Source organism: Chiroxiphia lanceolata, chromosome 10, assembly GCF_009829145.1.
Source record: "Chiroxiphia lanceolata isolate bChiLan1 chromosome 10, bChiLan1.pri, whole genome shotgun sequence".
NCBI classification, from domain to species: domain Eukaryota; kingdom Metazoa; phylum Chordata; class Aves; order Passeriformes; family Pipridae; genus Chiroxiphia; species Chiroxiphia lanceolata.
In genome coordinates this window covers 5112662-5125266 of record NC_045646.1, presented here as the reverse complement: position 1 = coordinate 5125266, position 12605 = coordinate 5112662, and the positions used below count along the sequence as shown (strand labels likewise).

General features: G+C 39.3%; 1 protein-coding gene across 4 annotated transcripts in view; it reads right to left on the bottom strand.

The window, feature by feature from the left end:
* FNDC3B (fibronectin type III domain containing 3B) overlaps positions 1–12605 on the bottom strand; it is a 191235-nt gene that overhangs the window by 15154 nt on the left and 163476 nt on the right. For all 4 annotated transcript variants that reach the window (XM_032697955.1, XM_032697954.1, XM_032697953.1 and 1 more), the window contains exon 23: positions 8221–8433. In XM_032697955.1, the coding sequence (XP_032553846.1) occupies positions 8221–8433 (213 nt within the window). The remainder of the gene's footprint in view (positions 1–8220; positions 8434–12605) is intronic.

The following is a 12605-nucleotide window of genomic DNA, read 5'->3' as shown; positions in this document are numbered from 1 at the left end:
TTATATTCTTATCTTTCTACAGTTTAAGAACTACCCGCCAGCCCACATTTCTGAGGCTCACATAAGCAGCCACAGCACAGTTTCACAAGACTGACACAAACCTGTTCTCATGGAACAAAATTTGCTCATCTACTTAGGACAGCATTAAGACTGAGGATACAAGACTGCTCTCCCTCTCCACTTCTTGCAGCTCAATCAGGCAGCTGCCTCAGAAACCACTGCAGTACTCTCAGAAATGCAGAGACTTGTCCCCCAAGCCTGATCCAAGGGCAACAGATAGCAAAAAAGATGCAATGCATATTTTAGAATAAAGACCTCTTTGTAATCATCAGCAGAGTTAAGTAAGCAAGGGAGGATAAATATTCCCTACCAGCTAACAGACAAACAGGTCCTTACCCCAAGCTAGGCTTAAGGTACACTGATAGACATTTATATGGTCGATACCAAGGACTTAGTCCTCAAATTACATTTCTACCTTTTGGATATGATTAAGGTTTCATAACACTGAGGAAGTGATCTGGAAAAACACTTGAGCTCCTCCTGTCATTTGGGAATGGGACTAGTCCTCCCAGTTCAGTTAATACTAATACTCCCATCCAGTTCCCATGTCCCCTCATTTTTACTTCTCTATCTCAAAAAAACATCTGTAAGGAAAGCAAAAACTATGGAAAAGCTTGCATGACAAGACTGTAGTGGAAGCACACTAAAACTTCTGAGATTCAACCATATTTGAGGAAAGAGGGCTTCCAATTCTGAAAGAAGAAAGGCTGATTGCTAGGTCAAATTCAATTGCTATTGGGCTTTACTATGACACTAATGCTTTGTAATTGTGTTTGAAGATGCAGATCATGATGTAAGATACATAATGAAGATGAAACACTAACTTCAAAACACTAGTGATTTTTTGATGATAAGGTAGTATTTCCTCATGTTTGAAGCAGGCACTTCATAATCCTCCAGGATTATTCCTGTTATTTTTAAAACAGTGTAGTTAATTGATGTAGGTGGCTATACATTTGGAGCATTTTAATGTCTGTATACATTAAAAGCTATCAAAAGTAAGATTTCTTCATAATATTGCAATTTCATTTTTTAAATATAGGGATTCAGATTTAAATCTAATTTAAAAAGCACATTTAAACATGAGCTCCGTATACCTTTGTCTTCCTGGCAAGTCTGATGTTGTTCACTGTGCTTCATCCAGGCCTTGTTCCATACATTTTCTTAAGAACAAATCAGTTTTGAGTTTGTTTGCAAGGATTTAATCTCTTATGCATTTAAAAGTTGACTTAATCTGTGTATGGAAAAGCTCCCACGTTCTTTATTTCCCTCTCACTGGCTTGCCCAGCTGAATTTAAAAGACAGAAGGCTACATACCTTAACTAGTACCTTGCCTTTGAAAACACACTGCCTCTGTGGGTTAACGGCATTCTCAATACAGCTGTTTGTTTTTGTTGTTTTTTTAAGTCTGCACCATCCATAATTAAATCTGAATTATTCTAATTTACTATGCTGTGGTGTTGCCTCTCCTCTCCACTAAATTAACAGTGGATATTGAAAAGAAAGCAACTTTCTCCAGGGATGGAGACGCTCTCCAAAGGCTACTTCCCCTCATCTCACTCGGCTGATCCCAATTCTCCCTTCCCAGACATTCTCACGTTGGTCACGGATTATTCATTTACCTGCTCACAGCAGAGGGAACATGATGTCCTACAATGATTGTTAGGGAGACACCACTCCTGTTAGTTTTTCATCAATACCTTTTTATTCTCAGTGAAGATCTTCCTGGAAATGTTTTACATGTTGCAGCTATTTTGTTTCCTCCACTTTAGTCACTTCCAGTTGAGCAGAACAATATGAATGTACTTGCTCTACCTCTGCTCATTAGTTCCCAGCACATTTTAATCAGCAGGTTCCCTTTCAAACTCTTGGGGTTTGTTTATATTTTAGTAACCCGCTGGTTCTTACAAGAATTTAATTTGAAAGAAATTCTACCGTACAGCACTAAGTAAGATGGCAATCTTGAGCTGAGGCACAAAGGCTGAAATAGCCACCTGAACTGGTTCTGTTACTGCCTCCCAAAAAATGTAGCCATCTGCCACAATTTTGGCTGGAGAGGAATCATTAATACAGCACCAGTCCGATCTGGCAACCTGAGGCCTCACACCAGGATAAAAGGGAAACTGCCTAATTAGAAACTAAAGTACAAGCATTTCACAAGCCAACATCTCTTTTAATATTACTAATGCAACACTGTTATCTGCACATTTACAGTCCCCACCTGCTTTCTTAGACTATTCCTCTAATTTGGTTAAAGAACTTTATCAAACACTCACTGACTTCTGTGATTTTCTCTCCCCACCAGCAGCTCCCTGTTCTCTGGGTGGCACCAAGGAAAGCAAAGTTTCAGACCAAACCCATCTAATTCAGAGATACAGGAGTAAAACAATGCACTTTTTTTTTTTTCATTTCCACTGCATTTTAAAACATTCAGCTCAGAGAAAAGCTTCACATCTGCACCATCCCCACATCCATCACTGCTCCTTTGACCAGCACCAGGCTGACCTGATCTTTTCAGCTTTAGGGCACCTTTTCAAGCTTGAGATCTCCTTTTGCAGGCAGATGCTGAGGGAAGCCAAACACATGACAAGAGTTCCCCTCAAGAGTTTTGGGCTCCCACAACCTCTCCCAATCCTGGCTTCCAGTCCTAACATGAGGTGTGGATCAAAGAGATGGGATGCATTTGCCCCTTTGACCTGAAGATCTACTTTCTAGAAGATACCTATATTATATTATATCACATTATATTATATTTATTATATTATTTATTATATTATTATTATTATATATAATCTGTGTAATACTGTATGCTCATCCCTGTCAATATGATTTTTGTTTCTAGGAATAATAGTAATAACAGGACCAGTGAAGGAGACATTTCCTTACTTAAAAAAGCAAAAGTGGAGAATGGAAAATGAGAACTGATAAGTCAGATGGGAAGAGTTTGGTTTTCTTCACTAAATTACATAGCACATCTGCAGGCTGACAAAGGGTACTTCAGCCAAAAATTGATTTTTAGCTTGTTTCTACTAGATCATCTTTCATCTGGTGCTGAATTTGAGTTTGCAACCCCTATTTACAACAGATAGTTACTTGTCAGATGTCTGAAATAACTGAGAATGGAAGTATTTCAGCCTACAGAAGCTCCTCCATAGCAAGAAAAATTGCTTTTTTTGGAAGAAGCACCTGGGCACACTCAGGAGGAAGGGAAGACAGATCAGCAAAGTGCCTGACAGATGATTCCTGTGTGCAGTCACATCTGGGGCCAAGGAACAGACAGAAGGGACAATACTGAGAACAACTTAAATGGGAATTAACAGCATTTGAATGAAAGATCTGGGAAAAATTACAAAGAGCATCCAATGGCCTGTTGAAACCACACAGTCAGGAAGAAGTAGATGACTAGGCAGCCACCAGCACCTGGCTTGCAATGGCAACGTGTTAATAGGCAACCTAGATATAAATAAGAGAGGACTTAAAGCTAAGACCAAAAGAGAACAAACATAGTTCAGCAGTAGCAAACTAATGTTCTTACAGCCCTACGTGTTTATCTTCCTTGTGCAGCACCACATCCACTTTCCCAGTATGGCAGCAACTAACAGTGTTTATGGACCTTAAAATGAAACTCATTCAGCACATCATGTTCATTCAGCTACTGACGTGACAGCCTCAGTAATCTGTTTTGGGCAAAGCTCATGAAGGAAGCCAAACTCAGTCTTGAGTTCACCAACATCAGCAAAGTGAAGCTGGAACCTAAAATGTGCTATTGGAAAACTGGTCAACGTGATCCTGTTGCACTAAGCTGAACTCCAATTACCACTTTAGGGATTAAACAGTTATTACTCTAAGGAAAGCATTATTTTTCTTATGAAGCTGTTGCAGATGTGCAGAAAGTAGCTTTCATTACAGTGACAATCTTGGGTCTAGATGCTGCTCTGATTTATGATCTCCTGTCTGGAATATTCAGTTATCCACAAAGCCTGAAGTACCTGCAGATGTACACAGATCAAAATGCAAGAGAAAATTTTATTTCTCACCAAAACCAGGGATTCCTTGAAAATACTTAAGGAATAGCATCTAATTCCATGTCTTACTTCATTACTAACAGCTGAAACATCTCATCTCAAACATTTAATGTGGTTTTATCACATGACACACATACAGTTAACTCATATCTTCTAAAAGTGTTTACTCCTGTTTCTAGGAACAAAGTTGAAATGCATTAACAAATTAACCATTTGACACTCGGAACAGTTCTCTCACTTCTTTTTCATTTGCACAGCCCTTACTGCAAAGCCCCAAGTACAGGATCAGATTGCCCTCAATACAAATGCCATTATTGTTAATAGCAATACTCACCTACACAATGCAGCAGTATGAGGACAGGCTACCTGGAAAACTTTTCTGAATGCTAATTTTCTATCTACCCACGCTTGCATAGTAAACTGTAGCATGGCATTTATCTTGGTGCTCATTCGTAATTTCCTCTTATCACTTATGTCTTACCCAATATGAAAATGATTTTTCCTGCAGGTTTTTGCAAGGATATGTTAACTTAGCTAATTTTATATTTTAATAGAATTTCACAAGCCAGTAGGACTGAAACATATCAGTAATTGCTGCTAAAATGGGTGTAAATTGTCTTGATCAAACCATGAGTGTAAACAATTTTTTATTAGACTGCTAGAAACTTGCAATAACCAGGGAATGAAGATGCCAGTCATCAGACAAGGGCATCACATTTAGCAACTGATCTCTCTGTGTTTCTATTCTACCTTCCTTGACATTGATACAGAGCAAACGTATACATTGAGGCTCATTCATTCAACCCCTTCCCAACACATGGGAACTGTACTTGGCACTATCATTCTGCAAAGGCTTAGACCAAGTTTGACATGATACTCCACTTCTCCAGCCAGGGGACCTGCAGTGGACACTGTGACAGACTGTCTTCATTTCATCTGTATGTTCTCTGCTGTTTGTTGTACTTCCTCAAGGAATAACCAGGTCACAGAAATTGTGCTGGCAGGAGGGGAAACAGTTTTCTCCCCTGTATAACACTTCAACATGCTTGGGGAGACAAGGTTTCCAGTACCACTGGGTGAAGACTATGGAAGTGTAGGAGAATTATCAATTATATATATGCTTAGGTTGCTTCTTAGCCAACCCCACCCATGACTCTCCCTTAAAATGTAATTATATACATATTTGTTCAAATTTCTGTACAAACACAAAAATCACAGAACTTAGCTGCAACATACAGTTGTCTAAAAGAAACACATGCAACTGATAAATGACCCACTAAAAATGCACTCGCTAATTGTCTTTCAGACTGGATATTGTAAGCATTTTAAGACACTGAGAGGTATAATTAGTTGTAGGAACAACTACAGACTAGTTACTGCCACAGAAGAAAAAAACCAAAAAACATTAATTAGGTTCCTTTGTTCCACAGAGAGGAAAAATACGTAGTATTTCGGAAAACAGTGCAATTTGATTTACATGATTTTCTTGACATTATCACAATTAGGAAATGAAGTCACAACTGGTACTTTATTTAAAAAAAAAAAAAAAAAGGAATTTCATAGTCCTTCTTACATAAAGGTCACTTACTCTTAAATAACGTTCCCACGTACTGAGCTTTCTAGAAACAGATTTTTCTTCATTTCCACTCAGTGCTACACATAACTGAAAGGACAAGTGATGCTAACCTGATCTTACTAAATGTCACCCACTGAAGAGCTAAGGAGAGCTAAAGCAGATACATTTCTGATGTGCACACCTTCTCAAGCCCTTACATTAATCAGTGGCAGGAGATTTCCAAGTATTTTGCTTCACAGGCCTTGCAATCAATGAAACATTTGGTCTCCAACAACTGGCCTGTTACACCTCATTACAGCATGGAAAAGTTAAAAACAACTCTTAATGACCACGACACACTGAAGAGCACTGGCTGACCATCATTACATAAAAACAGAGCTGCATATTTGCCAAAAGGCCATTAAAGTTATCGGGCCAGAATGGGACTTACTGATGATTTTCTTTTTTTCAAAGAATTTACTCATCTTTCTACTTCTGTTTATGAAAATGCTTCAACGCCATTTTAAAGCCAACTTCTACTGTAAACCAAAGAAGGGACAACTGTAATATACTGAGCTGAAGGACTTCAGCACAAAGCTGTCATCAGTAATTTCAAATGCCTCAGGGAATACAGTAAAAATGTCCTCTGAAAGACTAAGGATATGACAGAGGTCAACTCTGAGTTATCCATGTTTACACCGCAGCCTCTTCCCCTTAGTCAAGTACCATCTCTTCTCCCCAAAAGACTCTAAAACACACTTCTTTATCATTTATTCTGTGTCATTTTTCACCAGTCTGGTTTCCTAGAGGGGTCAATGGCCCAGGCCATTGGGACAATGCCCTTAACAACACGCTAACTTGGCCAGCCCTGAACTGTCCAGGCAGTCGGACGGGATGACTGTAGGTCCCTTCCAGCTAAAATATTCTATCTATTTAGTTATTCCCTTAGATGTCCACAGATTACTGGTATTAGCCTGTGCAATTGAAGAGGCCAGTGATGCTCAAAGAACCACATTCCAGTATTTTCCATAAGCACACACACGAGTGAGCAACCCCTCAGTCACAACAGGGTTTATTTAATGGGAATGATCTCAGAGAGGACTCCTACCTCTGTAACTAACTGCTGCTTCTACCAATTCATATGTGGGCTGTCATTCTCTGCTCATTAGGAATGATAGCTCTCCCAAATGTACAAAACTGTGCTCCGCATCCTTTCAGGAGCATCTCTCACTGTGATCGATGCACACAACGGAGAGCAAAAAGGGACTGTCAGACAGGGAACAAATAAACAGATCTCATTGTCAGGAACTGCCAGCTCCAACTGTTCTCAAACACAACAGTGACCCCATCCCACTCCTCTGCTGTGCCCACACCAGGATGCACTTCAGCCCCACAGTGCTCTGGCTCGTTTCAGGAATTATCTGAGTTAATTGCTGTAAACCCAACACCAGAGGAAGCCATTTCATGCAAGGACTCTGTCCAAGCAGGAGGAGAAAGCACAACGTAGATGAGCCGTTTCTCTGCATCTCTGGGAGCTCACAGGGACTATAAGCCAAATTAAAAGCTAAAAAGACCTAGCAGAATATCAAGTCCAAATTCCTCCTAATTAACAGCTCTTAAGAGACCAATTGCAGTGGGAAAAGTTGGTGCAAAAGCAAAGGATCACGCTAAAGCCTTCTGTAAGAGCAAAGGGGGGAAAAAAGCTGCAAGGTGACATAACGTATTTTATTCTTACAGGGAAACTTACTATTTTCTCCAATATAGAAACAGGTTTAAAACAATTTATAGTTCTGCACCATCCTACCTGCAGTGCTACATGAAAGCAAAGCAAAGCAGCCTGCTGGATGTGTCCAGCTGACTGGATCCCACGCTGCTGCAGGTGATGGGCTTCTGCCAAGCATCACTGCATTCTGAGGAAGCTGATTTTACCAGTCAGACTTTCAAATGGGCATTTATATTCATTGGACACCTCTCAGTATTAATACAGGGGAGCCTGTACTCTCTCTGCTTCAGTACAGCTGAGGTACTTGGAAGTATTAAGGCATTATTCATAGTTGTTTTATTACTTAAAATTAGAGCTTTTGGGCCAGATCTTCAGCTGGCATAAACTCAGCACAGCTCTATTTAAATTAAAGGAATTGTGCTAATTTACATCAAATTATGATCTGTACTGAAGGTCTCTAAGGATTATCTACTTGATAAGTCAGTTATTTTACCTAATTGAAGTAGTTGAGAGTGTTTCTTAATAAATTATGAGCCATCTATGATATTTATTCATTGAAGAGCTCAGACTGTTAGGTAATACTTGTGTATTATCTTTCTTTCCTTCCCTTTTTTAACTGAATATATCTCATCCCGACCTTGGAGCTACATTATCATATCTTCCAATACGAAGTTTGCATGGGAAAACAGTTTTTGCTTAGCACTGTTAATTTAAACACAGATTTCTGTGTTTCTTGCACACTTTATTTCAAAATTATTGCGTTATCCACCAAGCCAGAGCCAAGCTCATATTTCCTAATGCTCCAAAAACATTACAGCTATAAAATCCTGACCATCATGATGCCCAAAAGAACTTACCTTTTATTTCTGTCTTCTATCTGCAAGATATAGACCATGTCATCAGCAATGTGAAGCTTGGAGCTGCTGTCTCCCCACTTCAGCTTCAGGCTCTGAGGCCCTGCTGCAGCACACTCTAACCGTGGAGGTAAGGGTGGTAAAGGCCTGGTTTTTGCTTTAATAAAGTGGCTAAAAGGTCCAGCTCCAATTTCATTGACAGCCTGGATCCTGATCCTAAAACAAACAAAAAGGCAAATGTTAAATAAAGCGCTTTCACTGGGTTCTTGACATAAAAATGCCTTAGAGAAACAAGAGAGCCTTGGCAAACTGGAAGGATCTGCAAACACAACAAATATCATCCTGTTTACATTACAAGAGCTGCAGTGAAGATGGCAAGAAATGCAGTAAGGCAGAGGGGGAAGATTTGGGTCAATAACTTCAGGACCTGGTTACAGTACCTTCAGCCACAGTAACAAGGGACAGCAGCACAGAACAAGTGCAGCCTGGGAAACACAGAGTGTGTAACCATGAATAAATAAAAAGCAGAAGTGTGTTGTGGTTGTCTAACAAAGATCATGGGCTAATTAAGGTGAAATCATTCCGTGAAAGCATTGGTGTCACTGCCATGAAACCCATGTTGGCAAGCATCCCTGAAGACCAGTGTTATTTCAGTGTGTGCAGTGTCTCAAAAGGCACACTATTTAAGTACAGGAAACTCTACTGGGAAGAGCTAATGGAGAAGCTAAATCCATAAAACTCCTACACTCCTACACAAACTGCAGAAATATTTACTGTCAGTGAACTATCTATTAGCTCAAATAAAAGTTGGACTCAAGTTGCTCTCACAAGATACACAAAAGCCCTCGAGCCATTAGAGTAACATTAAGGGCATCCAGAAGAGCAGATCACCTGCCTGGTCACAGAAGCTTTAATTTGGAAATATTCCTAAGACTCAGTCAGTCTTCTAAATTCTATTTCTTTCTTAAGATAATGACTCCTGCCCTCTGCTTTGTCACTTTCTCTTGTCTGTCTGCACCTTAGTTTAATAATTTGTACACTGAGAATCTGCTTACAGGGATGAGTGAGGAGTAGCAGTCTTTGGCTACGGTAACATCAACAGCACCATAACAAAAATGGGAAATACGAATTTCAAAAGAGCTTGGAAGACTGTGTAAATAGAAATATTGGTACAGACAAGCCTGAAAGGTTTCAAAACAAAGTGAAAATAAGAGAAAACAGGATGAAGCAAATCAATTAAGTTTTGTTGTTTTGTTTTTTTTTTTTTCTTTTTTTTAAGATAGTTCAGCCTAGTTAAGATAGCTGAACAGATGCCATTTACTTTGGAAATCCTGTGCACAGCAAGTCTTGTATTTTTCTCATGGGAAAAGACTCTCTACAAGAAGTGTTGCTTCTCAAAACTATCAGCCACCAAGAAGGCAGAAGTCCCTGGGGAAGGTGGTAGGGGGAGAAAGAAGAGCAGAACCTGGCACACCCCCACGATTGCCTGCTTCAGGGAAAGCAGGAGACAAATAGAACTGTCTTTGCTTAGCCGAGCTACTTATTTTGGCTGAAGGACACAAAGTGATGTAAGTTCATGTAAACAACGTATGAAAAATTACTTTGCTTTGAACAGTAAGTTTTCAGCTCTACTATTAGGATAAGAATATGCAGAGTTAGAGGGATAGTGAAAAAACCCTCCAGTATTCCTCATTAAATAAACTCCCAAAGTATATTTGCTGCAATTTCAAGGGAAAAAGGGTTAAATTATTAATAAACATATGGCAAAATAATAGAGCCTTATCTACTGATTAGGTAGTTGAAGCAATTGCACACTAAGAATGTACTGTGCTTACACAGTCCTGTAAATGTGTAGTTAGACCTTTGCTTATTGACCCAGACATTAACAGGGGTAATGTATTGCTTGGTGTGAAGCTGCATTTTCCTTCTAACCTTCCTTTTGGCTTCAGGAAATGCATCCTGACCACCTTACAGCACTACACAATGGTGATTTAATCCCCTTCCTCCCAAAGGGTGGATGGCAAAAAGGAATATCTAGTGGGAGCCTCCTCTTCAAGTGCTGCATATATTAAAAGCATTTGACATAAAAAGAACAAAAGGTTTTTCTAGTATCTGAAGAAGTGTAATTAATACAGGCACTGATCTTATTTCATATTATGTTATTACATCAATATATAATATAGTAAGTTTGTGTCTATATAGTAACAAAAATACTGTGAAAACTGCCTGAATTTTCATTGTTTTCTGGCAAGCTATCCATTAGCATATGAACATAAACAGTAACAACTACATTACAAAATGCTACTACTTATTTTGTAGACTGATTACAGCAACATGCTCTGGAGCACACAGCTTTTTTTTTTTTGGCTTTGTTTTATTTGGTATTATTTAAAGTCCCAGTAACAAAGCCTCTCCTGTCCTCAAGTAATTTTAGCTCATTTCCAAATGGCAGCCACCACACCTGAAAACAAGCAATGACTGAAATGAATCTCAAATATCACATTTCTTAGGCAGAAGCTGATAAATTTGCTATTTAGATATGTGCATCAACAGACACCTGGCATTTGCTTGTCTTCCTTTTGCCAGGTATTTGCACAAGGTAAAGATGTGTCTTTTCCCTCTTTTGTTGCTGTTTTCCTCTGCTGCACAGTGTTCTTGCTCCCCACTTCCGACACAGAAGTACGCCCAGACACCCCCTCCCTTCCCACTCTGGAGCACAGTAAGACTGATGGAAACTCTTAAGACTTAAAATAAAGACAGGCATCTTCCAAATGAATGATGATACTGGGAAAGGAAGAACAGATTTATCTGACTCTACCATGGCTGATGTGGCTACTCTCTTCCACTGATTGCACCACCATAAAGCTCTGTAAATTGTCACTATCATCCCCAGGGCCTCAGCTTCGACAGAGACACATAAAACAACTAACTCTGGTTTTCTGTGCATGTGACAGTGCAACCCAAACCCAGATCTCACCTCCCTCTGAACCACAGTAGCATTTCCCCAATGCATAACTTGAAAAGTCCACAGGGAAGGGGAGAAGGAAGGGAAAAAGAATGGGCAGAAAGGAGGACCATGTGGAGAAGGAAGGAGAGCAGGTCGTGGTGGGAGAACATCTTGTACTGCACCACCTCTGCTCCAGCTCAGGTGCCTTCTCATGTCCCTGCCCCAGCAACACTGAGCTCTTCCAGCTGGGTGGCACAGCCAGGGTGGATAAGAGAAATTCCACAACTAAATGGAAACCAACTACTGTTTACAGAACTGATACTGGGAAAAATCAACTCTTTATTTTCATGTAAAAGTACTGTATAGACATGTAGAAATATTTGCAATAAAACCACTTCCTGAATTCCTTTCAACTTTTTCACTAATCGTTTCTAAGTGAAAATACCCCAAACACCCTCTTGGAAAGATGGTTTAATAATCTGACAATCACAATCTGTAAACAATTTTTTTTTTAATTTAAAGACTATATTTAGGAGTAGTGCCTAATTCTGCAGGCCCTACAAAATAATATTTGTATTCATTCTTATATTTTCTCACTGCAACTTTTAAACATTGAGAAAAAAACATAAATCAGACTAGGCAAATTTAGAAACCATGAAATGATCTTAAACAGACCATTCTCTCTTATAAGATTCTTGACTCAGGAAAACACACTAAACAGGATGCTATTTTCAGATTGGTCACAAAATCCTTTGTGTAGTATTCCAACAAACTGAAAAATCAACTTCTGAATTAATTTTAGAGTCTGACATGAGAAGACTTTGATTTCCTAGTTCCCATAAGTGGAAGGGCAACAGTTGCAATACACTTGCCTGTGGAAACCTGTGGGAGTTAAAATGCCACCATGGCCTTCCAAAGGGAGGGGAAGCAGCTCCCCCATGAGCAGCAGCCTGGATATGATGGACAGCAACCACACACAGCCCCACAGACCCTCACCCAGACCGTGCTCTCCTGGGGCTGGAACAAGACTCAGTTTTACACTCTGAAACAAATGTTTTATAATCCCCTTAAATATTGCTAATTTGACCATCCATGTTCATTCTTCTCTCTTCATCTTGGATGATCTTTTCCTTGATATGGTTTAAAGATTAAAAATATTTAGAATTTTTATTCCTAAACCAAATTAAAATTAAGAGTTGCTATTAAAATTTAATAGTGCTACTATATATTTCTGCACACTGTGTAACTTTAAAAGAGCATAATCATTATTAAAAATTGGATGTTGTTTCACAGTGAAGTATCTCAACAGCAGAGCACAATTATCTATGGTATGCGTTGAGTGAAGCTTGGGAACAGAGTGTAACAGAAAATGGATATTTCTATGACTGTTGAATGCTTATTTATTGTGGAATATTTATTAACTCACTCCTAGTTACATCAG